The sequence below is a fragment of the Balaenoptera physalus genome, assembly GCF_965194825.1.
Source record: "Balaenoptera physalus genome assembly, chromosome: 7".
In the NCBI taxonomy this organism is placed as follows: Eukaryota; Metazoa; Chordata; class Mammalia; order Artiodactyla; family Balaenopteridae; genus Balaenoptera; species Balaenoptera physalus.
In genome coordinates, this window is record NC_138886.1 from 90,199,224 (window position 1) to 90,211,481 (window position 12,258).

Genomic DNA, 12,258 nt, shown 5'->3' on the forward strand with positions numbered 1-12,258 from the left:
CCCCAGTACCCCAGGTTTTTTTTTTTTCAACTCAGGGAGATTGTTGGGCTCTGACTGGGTCCTCACCCTGGGCTTCAGCCTCGGCAGGAACTCCCTCCAGGCAGTGAGCAGGAGCTCAACTTGGATTTTCCCCCTCTCAGGGACTTCTGTTCTGTGCTAATCCATGGTTAAGGTTTGAAAAAGTATTCATTTCTCAAATATGTTTTTCAGCTTCACCATGTGCAGGGCCCTGTACTGCTCTTGAGACCAGCTGATTAAAAGTTACTCTTTGTCCCTCTTACCTCTTTATAACTGATACTAGTTTGCTGTTATTTTTATTTGGTGCAATTATGCTCTTTCCCCCCAACAAAGAAAATTATAACACTAGAGAATAAAATAGTAAAATATAAGAGCTGGGAAAATGAATTGTGGATGATGTTAGTCACAGAATGACTTGGCAGAGAGGTGGAGAGAAACCTCCTGAGTAACCTCTGAAAACCTACAACACAGTGGTCCAGAGAGGGGTCGGCAAACTATGGCCTGGGGGCTAAGTCTGACCCACTGCCTGTTTTGGAATTTGTGTACACAATTGTGTACATATTGTCTACTTTCATGTTACAAGGGTCGAGTGGAGTAGTTATGACAAAGAATGCATGGCCTGTAAAACCTAAAATATTTACTATATGGTTCTTTATAGAAAAAGTTTGCTCATGTCTGGTCTAGCAATAAAGTACTAAAAATTATTTGATTCTGACAGAAAAATTCTAAATTCTGACTTGGTAGTAATACTATAGCATAGAGCCCATATATTATATGTGTTATATCTCACAGACTTGCTGCTGAGGGATATAGGCAATTATAGGCCAATTTTCAGAGGTAAAAATTTAGTCACTAACTCTGAAATTCTGTTTCATTCTCATCCTAGGAATCAAATAGTGAAAAAGCAAGCATGAAGTTTTCAAGCTTGTATTGTTTTCTTCTGCTTCTCATTTTTCAAACTGACTTTGGACAAAATGAAGAAACTTCTAGGAAGGAAAGAAGGAAGATGTATTATAGAAGACAGAGAAAAAGTTCCTCGCCCATCCACAGATCCAGTAGACAGCTTGGAATTAAGCAAATGAGGATAGTTACACCAGCAGCAACACTTCCCATGGTTAACTTGGATTATAGTACGGAGGAAAAGTTTGAATCCTTTTTAAGATTTCCTGGAGTAGAATCAAGCTATAATGTGTTACCAGGTAAGAAAACAGTAGGAGAGAGGAAGAGAGAAAAACTCCAAAGAGAAAATTAAAAAAAAATTCAAGTTATTATATTATCTTTTGGTTTAATCTACAAAGATAAATTTTGAAATAATTTAAAAAACCATTTATAGAATATACTTATAATACAAATTATTGTAAAACACAAAAAATATTACTTATCCTATAACTACATTTATAAAATCATAGTTACTATTTTGGTTTATTATTTCTAGTCTGTTTACTATGCCATGTATTTAAAATAGTTGTAATCATAATATAGTAATATACATGTCAAAACTGCTTTTTCATTTATCATGATAGATCATCTAGGATATAGAAATAAATGATTCAGATGAGTCTATGAACTCATGGCTATTAAATATTTTCAACCAAACATGAAGTTAAGCCACTGTATTTATTTTATATAGACCAAACTACTGAATTTTTAAAGTTTGAAAAGATTGGAAATTCTTCCGAAGATTTCAACTAGGCATTTTTAAACACTAATATTTAATGGTCCACATTTTTCCAGGTTTGGAAGGAAAAAGTAATTGTATTATACATATGGTACCATTACATAAAACTTTCAAAAGACAAAAGAATGTATCACCACATAATGTTCTGTGACCAATACTTCATACATTGTCTCAAGAAAACCAAATGCTTCTAAATGATGTTATTTCCACGAAGTTAACAGAAATAACATACAATTACCATGAAAACAGACAATTTAGGTCACATTTACAACATGATTGAGAGAAGAAAGAGACTAGAGGCAGGGAATTTAAAATGATGATTATAGCGAACCCATAACTCTTAAAGAACGATGAGGTCAATTTCCCTAATTAAGTGGAAAGATATCCAAGCTATAATAATAGAAAATAAAAAGGTTGAAAAGTAGTATGCATAATGTGATCTCAAATCTGTTTTAAAAAATATGCAGTATAGGGTGATGTGCATTAAAATGTATAGAAGATGTATACTAAAGATTTCTAAATTGTCCTAAAATGTTTTCCAGTGGTCTTACAGTACTTTTTAAAAAAATTGTGGTAAAATACACATGACATAAAACTTATCATTTAACTATTTAAAAGTGTACAATTCAGTGGCATTAAGTATATTCACAATGTTGTGCAACCATCACCACTATCTCGTTCCTGAACACTTTCTTCACCCTAAAAGGGAACTACATATATATTAAGCACTTACTCCCCATTTTCTCCTCCCCCCCAGTCCCTGGCAACCACTAATCTTTCTGTCTCTATGAATTTGCCTATTCTGAATATTTAACATAAAAGGAGTCCTATAATATGTGGCCTTTGGTGTCTGACTTCTTTTACTTGGCATAATGTTTTCAAGGTTCACTCATGTTGTACGGTGTATCAGGACTTCATTCCTTTTTTATGGCTGAATAATATCTCATTGCAGAGAAATACCATGTTTTGTTTATCCTTTCATCCATTGATGGATAACTGCGTTGTTTCCACCTTTTGGCTACTGTGAATAGCACAGCAATGAACATTTGTGTACAAGTTTCTATCTGAATTCCCGTTTTCAGTTCCCTTGGGTATATACCTAGAAGTGGAATATAAGATACCTAGGAGCTGGACCATGTGGTAATTATATGTTTAATTTATTGAGAAATTGCCAAATGTTCCCCACAGAAGCTATATCATTTTATATACCCACCAGCAATATACAAAGACTCCAATTTCTCCACATCCTTGCCATTATTTTCCATTTAAAAAATATAGCCATTCTTGTGGATGTGAAGTGGTATCACACTGTGGTTTAATTTGTATTTCCCTAATGACTAATGATGTTCAGCATCTTTTTATGTGCTTATTGTTCATTGTATATCTTCTTTGGAGAAATGTCTATTCAAGTCCTTTGCCCATATTTTAATTGGGCTGGCTTTCTGTTGTTGAGTTATAAGAGTTCTTCACGTATATTCTAGATATTAGACCCTTATCAGATATTATTTGCAAATATTTTCTCCCATTGTGTACATTGTCCTTTCACTTTCTTGACAATGTCCTCCAATGGACCAAATTTTTAATTTTGATACTGTCCAATTCATCTATTTTTTTCTTTTGTTGCTTGTGCTTTCGGAATCATATCTAAAAATCCATTGCCAAATCCAAGGTCATGCTTTATTTTATGAATATTATATTTTAGATCTTATATTTAGGTTTTGATCCATTTTGAGTTAATTTTTATATTTGGCATGAGGTAGGGGGCAACTTCATTCCTTTGCATATGGATATACAGTTGTCCCAGCACCATTTGTTGAAGAGACAACTTTTTTCCCCATTGAATGGGCTTGGCACTTTTGTCAAAAATCAATTGGCCATAGATGTAATGGGTTTATTTCTGGACTCTCAATAGTCCACTGGTCTATATGTTTATCCTTATGCCAGTACCATACTGATATAAGCTGATTACTGTAGCTTTGTGGTAAGTTTTGAAATCTGGAAGTGTGAGTCCTCAAATTTTTTTTTTTCTTTCAAGATTTTTTTTGGCTATTTGGGGCCCCTTATAATTCCTTATGAAATTGAGGATTAACTTTTCCATTTCTGCAAAAAAGGCTGTTGGAATTTTGATACACTATAGTACTTTTATAATCAGGAGACAACTCCTGATTATATCTATTTTTTTTCCAGGGGAGAAATTGGATGGGTGGGATTAGTTTACTGTAAGTATCCAAATGAGAGATGGGTAGGGCTTGAATAGGGCTGACACAGCAGTAAGGGAAAGAAGGGGACAAATGTGAGAGCTCATTTGCGGGGACAGTGGCTCAACAGATGGAAAAGAGTTATCAGGAATAACACTAGGATTGGAAGGAAAACATCCCCTCTAATATTCAAATTGACTGTCTAATGGCCTGCTTAGTTGACACACTTATCCATGTATCTACAACACCATATGTAGAGAAAACAATATACTAAAACCCACTGCACTGTGTACTTTAAAAGGGTATTTGAATTGTATTTCAATAACACAACAATTCTAAAAAAAAAAGATTGATGCAATGTCTCATCGAGAATTCAACGTAAAAAGCACCACAAGCATACAGTCTGATTTCACCTCTCCATCTGCACATCAGGAAGGGTACAATGTGGGCTCATTCATCATTAGTGCTGTTCCAGCTCTCTGCTCTCTGGCACGTGATGGAACTATACTGCTTTTTCTCTTCTGAAGTTAGATGTAGCCATATAATTTGCCTTGGTCAATGTAATTAGACATGTTTAGAGCTTGTGTGTTATTTGCAACCTCACATTCCCACTGCTGTGGCCATCAGGGCAGCCTGTTTGGAGATGAAGCCTATTTTTTGTCCTGACAAACAATATCTACATTGGACACCTAGCAGGAACAAGAAATAACTGAGATTTGGGGGTTGTTTGTTGCTGTTGTGTAACTTAGCCATTCTGACAGATGCAGGATGGAAGTACGATTCAGGCTCAAGTTACCATGAGGAGGTCACTCTCAGAGCCTAAGTAAGAGGGGTTGAGAATACAGCATGTGAAAAGCATTTCAGAGGGTTACATCTGTAAGATACTTTTATCCTATGCATGAAAGAACATAGAATGTTATTCTTGTGTGGCTCTATCACATTGGGCTCACTTCCATTCACAAGTGCTAGTAACAATACAAGGAATTTAAATGTTACTGTTCTTTTCTAGGAAAGAAAGGACACTGTTTGGCAAATGGGATGACCATGTATAACAAAGCTGTATGGTCTCCTGAGCCCTGCACTACCTGCCTCTGCTCAAATGGAAGAGTCCTTTGTGATGAGACCAAGTGCCACCCTCAGATGTGCCCCCAAACAGTTACACCTGAAGGAGAATGCTGCCCCGTCTGCTCTGATACTGGTACAAATATTTAGCCCAAACAAAATATCACATATGATTTAGTCTTTAACTTCCATTTGTTTTTATTTTGTCACTACCTTAAATTTTAAATTATGATAAACTAGTCATCAGGGTACTTAAAATATTGGCACAATGATGATAAACATGGAAATTATTTGGGAAATTGCATGATAGGGGAGAGAAAAATAAAACATCTTGGCTTTAGAGTTCTAGCTCTATTAGAATGAGTAAACTCAGACCAGATCACAGTCCACATTTGACTCACAGCATTACAGATGTAGTGATAGAATTTACATAGCAAACAGCTCCCATGTTCTTAGTATGCGTGAAGAGCTCTGCTTAGTTCCTTACATGCATTATCTCACTTAATTCAACTCAGTGTGTTTACAGTTATTAACCCAAATGAAGATGAAGAACTCATGGTGAACAAAGGGAGGAGTGGCTTGCATCTAGAGAGAATAAAGCCCAGTTTTCCCAGTCTATGTGCAGTCATTACTGCTCAGGTAATCCTAGGGAAATAAAGGGCAATGGCCCTGGAGCAGTGGCTTTCTTTTGTGGCACTGCTGTGCACAGAAAGATCACACTATGAGGTTTTGTTGGCTGCTCACTGTGCCTTATCCCATGAGGCTGATGCAGTAGAGGACTCTAGGGAGGAAGCCTCAGGACTCCTGCAAGAAAAGCCTGGCCGATAGCTTATGAAATAAATAAATACGTGTTAAATAATTCGATGGGAAGGGATACAGATATTTTCTGTTGCCTATGATCAAGGTAGATTGTTTCCACGCACACAGGATGATCACAGGGTGGTTACCTACAAAAGTCTCCTACCAGGAAGAACTTCAGAACATTTAGGAACTGTATTTTGGTGTATACTACTAATTATTTTACTAAGCTATTATGACTTTAGAAAATGTTAGAAAACAAAAGTGTTTAATGAAACGGACTCCTTGGGATATGAAACACAAGATTTATAAAGGCAAGATCCAGAAATTCTCAGACATTTTTCAAAGGACTTGAACTATTATTCTTGAAATGCTGTGGTTATTTTGGAAAAATAAACTTGGATATACAGAAAAGATTTTAAATGTTTCAATATGATAGTTTTAGTTTCACTTTGCTAATTTTTTCCTATTCTCCCTTTTGCATGTTCTGTCAGAGATGTGAAAAAAATAACTCACAAACTTTATAATATATACTGAATTGAAATTTCAAGTAATTCCTTCACATAATTATATTTTGAGTTCTTTTTTGGGGGTGATTTACGTATGGCATTAAATAAAATCATGGAAATGAATAAGTAAATTTTTATATTTTGATGAAAGAAAATCTATGTACTGAGCTCACTTTTCCCTAAAACTCTTCATTCGGAGGGTGAGTCTGAAGTCTGGTCTTTGTCAAGTCTTCCCCACTTTCTGCCAAAGATAATAACAGCTAAATACAAATGTAGATAAACTTTCTACGATTATATATTATGCTATCATCATCATGGAATAATAAAAAATACTCCTGTGCATATGTCTAGGTTAAAGAAACATCATTTAAGTCCAGGACATCTTCTATAGGTCTCAAGCAGTAAAAATAATTTAAGTACAGAGTCTGGGAGGAAAACAGAAGAGAATTTTCTATAACTCTAAATTTCAGAGGATGCTTTTAGGCCCATGGAGCTGAAAGAAAATCAGACAGATATAATAAATCTATAAATAAAAGCCGATTTCACTACCATAAACAAGTAAAATGTACATCTCTTTCACTTTTTTATGTCTGACAGTGTACAAATTCTTACATTATCAATAAGCCCAATTAACTGAACAGTATCTACTATAAAGTTATCACATACTACAATCTCACAATAGGACTGCTTATGGTAAGCAACATATGGTAATATTATTCCCTCTTTAGTCACCAGACAGCATGATACTTTAGTAAAAATAAGTATTAAGACTCACAAGGAAAAACAAGAATTGCCTATAAAGTCTTACAAAACAGAAATAAAGTTTATTTATTTCTATTAAAACTTCAAACAAAAATTTCAAGATGCATTTCACATTTAAACTGCACTCATATACCTAGAGGGAATATTATTTACTAACCTAATTTTCACTATGATTTTTCCTTTCATTAATACCACAACTTGCCCCTGCTGTCTTCTCCTTATGTGGTCAGTAGCCTCCTATTTGCTACTCAGTAGTATAGCATTAAATGACAGAACTGAATTTTCTGGTGATTCTTCAGAACAAAGAGAACATACCAGTTTACTTCATAAGCAACAGCCGTCTCCTTGGGTGGAAATGCATCCAGCACTGAGAAAAGAGGAACTTCAATTTGAGGAGGATGAAGAAGAAATTAAACAAGATGAAGATAGGGAGCAAAAGGAAAAGATCCCTAGACCTGGAGATTGGGGGAGACCTCCCAATGAGGGACAGAGCAGAGAAGGGGGAGAGCAGAGACCTGGAGAGGAGGGGAGGCAGGCCCATCAACACAGAAACCCAGCAAGGGAGAATGAGGATGAGGATGAGGATGAGGACGAGGACGAGGATGACGATGACACCGTCAGAGGAGATATGTTCAGGATGCCCTCTCAACTCCCAATCCCAGCTACCCCCAGAGGCATACCACCTCTGCCAAGCAGGTGCTCTCTGTCATACAAAACCATCTCCTGTATCAGCGCCGACCTCACACAAATACCACCGCTAACAGCACCAGAGATAACAAGTCTGGAGCTCATAGGTAAGAGACGTTGACGTTCGCTTGATTTTCTGGTTAACTCCCATTGTCCTATGAATGTTATATTTTAATTTTATAATATAAATTGACCCCAAACAGATTAATTTCACAATCTTCAAACATAAAAACTTTGCAGAAGAGATAGGTGTTTACTGCAGAATAGCACCGTCAGGTATAAAGTAAATTCCTCCAAATCAAACCATGATTTCCCATTGACTTTTTTCTAAAGCCAGCTTTATAAGGTATAATTTATATATAGTAAAACATTATTAGCATGTTATTCTTTGAGGGTTTTTTTAAGATTTCTTTTTTTGATGTGGACCATTTTTAAAGTCTTTATTGAATTCGTTACAATATTGTTTCTGTTTTATGTTTTGTTTTTTTGGCTGCAAGGCATGTGGGATCTTAGCTCCCCAACCAGGGATCAAACCCGCACCGCTTGCATTGGAAGGTGAAGTCTTAACCACTGGACCGCCAGGGAAGTCCCTGTTATACTTTGAGTTTTGACAAATGCTTACAGTCAATAATCTAGATATGGGCTTCCCTGGTGGCGCAGTGGTTGAGAATCTGCCTGCCAATGCAGGGGACACGGGTTCGAGCCCTGGTCTGGGAAGATCCCACATGCCACGGAGCAACTAGGCCCGTGAGCCACAATTACTGAGCCTGCACGTTTGGAGCCTGTGCTCCGCAACAAGAGAGGCCGCGATAATGAGAGGCCTGCGCACCGCGATGAAGAGTGGCCCCCACTTGCCACAACTAGAGAAAGCCCTCACACAGAAACGAAGACCCAACACAGCCATAAATAAATAAATAAATAAAAATTAAACTTTAAAAAGAATATCACCAAACATTCCGAGAAGCAACTGGCCCTGAATCTGATCAGGGACCACTTCTAATCTCTAAAAAAAAAAAAAAAATAATAATCTAGATATAACATCTCCATCACCTCACCAAATATAACATTTCCATCACCTCACCAAATTCTCTCATGTCCCTCCTTTCACCAGCCCTGATGTTTTCTGTCTCTAGAGTACCTTTTCTAGGATGTCATAGAAATGGAATCATACAGTATGTAGCCTTTTCAGCTGGACTTCTTTCATTTATCATAATGCTTCTGAGGGCTATCCAGGTTGTTGCGTTTATCAGTAGCTGGCTCCTCCTTACTTCTGAGTGGCGTTCCATTGTTTGGATAGACCACAGGTCTCAGGTGAAGAACATCTGGATTATTTCCAGTTTGGGGCAATTATGCATACAGTTGCTATAAACATCCACATATGGATGTTTGTGCCGACCTAAGTTTTCTTTTTCCTAGGGTATATACCCAGGAGTGGGATTGCCGAGTGATACAGTAAAAGCATGTTTAACTTTATAAGAAACTACCAAACAGTTCCTTAAAATGGCTGTGACACTCCTTCCAGCAATATCAGAGAGTTCCTGTTGTTTTCCCCCTTGTTTTAGCCATTGTGGTAGGCATGGAGTGGTCCAGACTTTTTGCCCATGTTCTTATAGGGCCAGGAAGAGCTCTGAGTGGAGGAATGGCAGGACAGATAACGTGTGTAAGGCTGGCTGGTGGGGAGACTGGGACAGTGAATGAGTCTTGGCGATAAGGCCCATGCTGGGGATGGCTCTGAAGATGCAGGGGTGAGAGAATCTGAGTGGGGTTTCAGATGTGTCTTGGGGGAAGTAACAGAAATAAACTACCACAGAAATAATAAATGATCGTATAAATAAATACTCAATAGTCACAGCCTGACCCCTTTAATCAGGACAGCCAATCTGCAATAGGACACTTCTGGTGTTATGGCCTTCCTGATACCATGTTCACATGATCTCCTAAGGAATTCTTCTCATGCCTAGAGTGTCCTGCTCCAGCAACGCCCCCTCCTTCTGTAGCCTGCATGCCAGGTGTGCTCTGCCATTAAAACAAAACAAAACAAAACAAAACAAAACAAAACAAAACAATTTGTGAAAGTCTAAAGTCTTATGAAAGATGAATGACCTATGCTCAGCCACAGTATCTTGGTTTTATAAGAAGGTCACCACATGATTTTTATAGTACTCACTATTTCTGATAAGCTCATTTTCTGTATTTAAAAATCGTTGACTACTGTACTTAATTAAATGCCAAACCAAAACCCCATAAATTAAAGCATGCAGGAACTTCTATAGATTGAAGTCACAGAACTATAACATAAGATCTAGAGGCAATCTGAGAGATTATCTCCCCAAGCTTCTTACTTAGAGGAAACTGATGCTCAAAGAAGGCAAGTCACATGCCCAAGATTTCATTGTAAAAAACAGTATATTTCTGGTCCAGGGTCTAGGAAATGTCATTAGGGAAATACAAATAACTATAAAAATCAGTTTCTATAGCACCTTCCATAAACACATCTTTGCTGTAAAATGCATAACGTTAACAGAATTGTCTACCAAACCACATCCTGGCTGTTTTAAAGCAGCTTCATCTAAAACATGATGTACTAGAGCATGACAAGTCCTTAGAGTGAAAATTTTGACCATATGAAATAGTCTAGTCCCAGTCTTGTTTTTTTTCTAAACACTCATTTTCTTATATAATACATACTGTCCTTGCTATAAGTATTGCGTTTTCCTCCAGATAAAGCTCTCTTTTGCTATCTATGCATGTGCATGTATACATGTATTTATAGGCACATAGGCCTAAAACACAATTGCTACGTGTCCTAGGCAATTCTATCACCTCCATTCCGGATGAAGCATTTAATGGATTACCGAATTTGGAAAGGCTTGATCTGAGCAAAAATAATGTCACCTCTTCAGGCATAGGTCCAAAAGCATTCAAGGTAAATAACATGCTCTGACTTCTAACAGTCCACGTGGATGGCTTTCTCATGACTTGTACTGTCAGTGGGTGGAGATGGAGAAGGAAGGAAAAGTAAAATGTTTTACTGGAGTTTTCTCTGAAGAAAGTTTCTGATGTCCCTAAACTGTATTCAAGTTTTATCTTGAATATAGTATATTGTTTTATAGGTTTCTAGCTGTTTTTTCTATGCTTTGTCCTTAAAGCACCCACAACAGCATGAATGACAAAACTAATGTTTTGAATTTATAGAGGAGTTTCTCCCTAAGTAGCAGAAAACATGTTGAAATATGGTCTCTTAGTACATGAGGTATTTCTGGGAAAAAAGGAGAGCTTATCCGGAAACTCTATTAACATTTTCAGGCCAGCAAGACAAAGCTTCCTTATTTTGTGCTATCTGCAAAATCTGATAAAGGATACTTCAGCAGGAGGGGGTTCTAGAAAAACAAATGGGCTCAGATGAAAATTAACATGGGGATACGCTAGGGAAAGAGAAAAGCATAGAGTAAACCTTTGAAAGAATCAGATTTAATTAAAAATTTTTTCTAAAAGGGAGAAAACAGAGTATCAAGGACTTTCAGAAAAACAAAGGCAGAAGAAAGGAGGGGTCTGTGTGTGTAAACAAATACTCATAAATGTGTGCGCTTAAAGAAGCCCAAGTAAAACAAGTTACATGCCAGGAGGTCAAACTTTATCCCCTTGGATGGTCTTCTGTCCACTCTTTGGACAAATCACTGGCCTCTTACAAGCTCAGTTCCTGGTTCTCATATAGATTCTGGACTGCAGACGAGAGAGCTCCAGACACTTGGTGTCCACGTTCATGTGAAAGACCTGGAGTCCTGCCTCATGCTAGCCGTCCTGATAGAACAACAGTTGAGACTTGTGCATTTCCTGTATTTGATCAAAAAAGAGGACACTGCAGGAAATTACCTTTTTCTTGTTTTGAGATTCTCTGTCCCATTTCCAAACTGCTGAAATTGACTTTGAGCACCACTGATGTAAATCATTCTGTAACTTTGGTAGTGTAGGTTAGTTTGGTCAACAAACATGTGACTACAAATGTGGAAATGCACTCTCCAGACAGTCAAAACTGTTTGGGTATCATACAGAAACAGTTTGTGACATTTGTAGCATTTAATTTTGAAGAATTTCCACAATCATTAGTGCTGTTTTATGACTCTGTTTCTACTTAGTATAGATGGAAAACTGAGTTCACAAACACATTGAAAGGGTTCAAATTGCTGTCTTGTTAGCATCTATGACAGATTCAGATTATTGCATGATTTAATTAACTTTGTGTCTACTGCTGAGAAGTTGAAAACCTAAGATCTAGGAAAATATGACTGGTCCAGTGGCGATAGGAGCTTTCTCTTGCTTTCTAAAGTCACCATAAAAATATGGGTGAGTGTGATGCAAAAATCACCAAACGTAGTTTGCTGAAAATACCAGGGAATAAATGCTATTAACAGGACCAACATCTACCTGGCAGGGAGAATATGGGGATTCTTGTCTAAACCTGAGCAACTGAAGGTTTGTGAAACTTTAGTAACTACCGTAAATTGACCATTAAATGACTTATATGACTGTACATCTGTGACAAGAT

General features: G+C 37.1%; 2 protein-coding genes across 7 annotated transcripts in view; one reads left to right on the forward strand and one right to left on the reverse strand.

The window, feature by feature from the left end:
- The window catches only part of CENPP (centromere protein P), a 236,977-nt gene that overhangs the window by 49,697 nt on the left and 175,022 nt on the right, over positions 1 to 12,258 (reverse strand). The gene's annotated exons all lie outside the window — the stretch shown is intronic.
- Positions 1 to 12,258, forward strand: part of ECM2 (extracellular matrix protein 2) — a 41,765-nt gene that overhangs the window by 15,078 nt on the left and 14,429 nt on the right. The window contains exons 2-5 of one of the 3 annotated variants that reach the window (XM_082469703.1): positions 905 to 1,217; positions 4,904 to 5,092; positions 7,256 to 7,819; positions 10,523 to 10,638. In XM_082469703.1, the coding sequence (XP_082325829.1) occupies positions 929 to 1,217; positions 4,904 to 5,092; positions 7,256 to 7,819; positions 10,523 to 10,638 (1,158 nt within the window). In that variant the 5' untranslated portion in view covers positions 905 to 928. The remainder of the gene's footprint in view (positions 1 to 904; positions 1,218 to 4,903; positions 5,093 to 7,255; positions 7,820 to 10,522; positions 10,639 to 12,258) is intronic. The other 2 variants (XM_082469704.1, XM_082469705.1) reach the window with 2 other exon arrangements.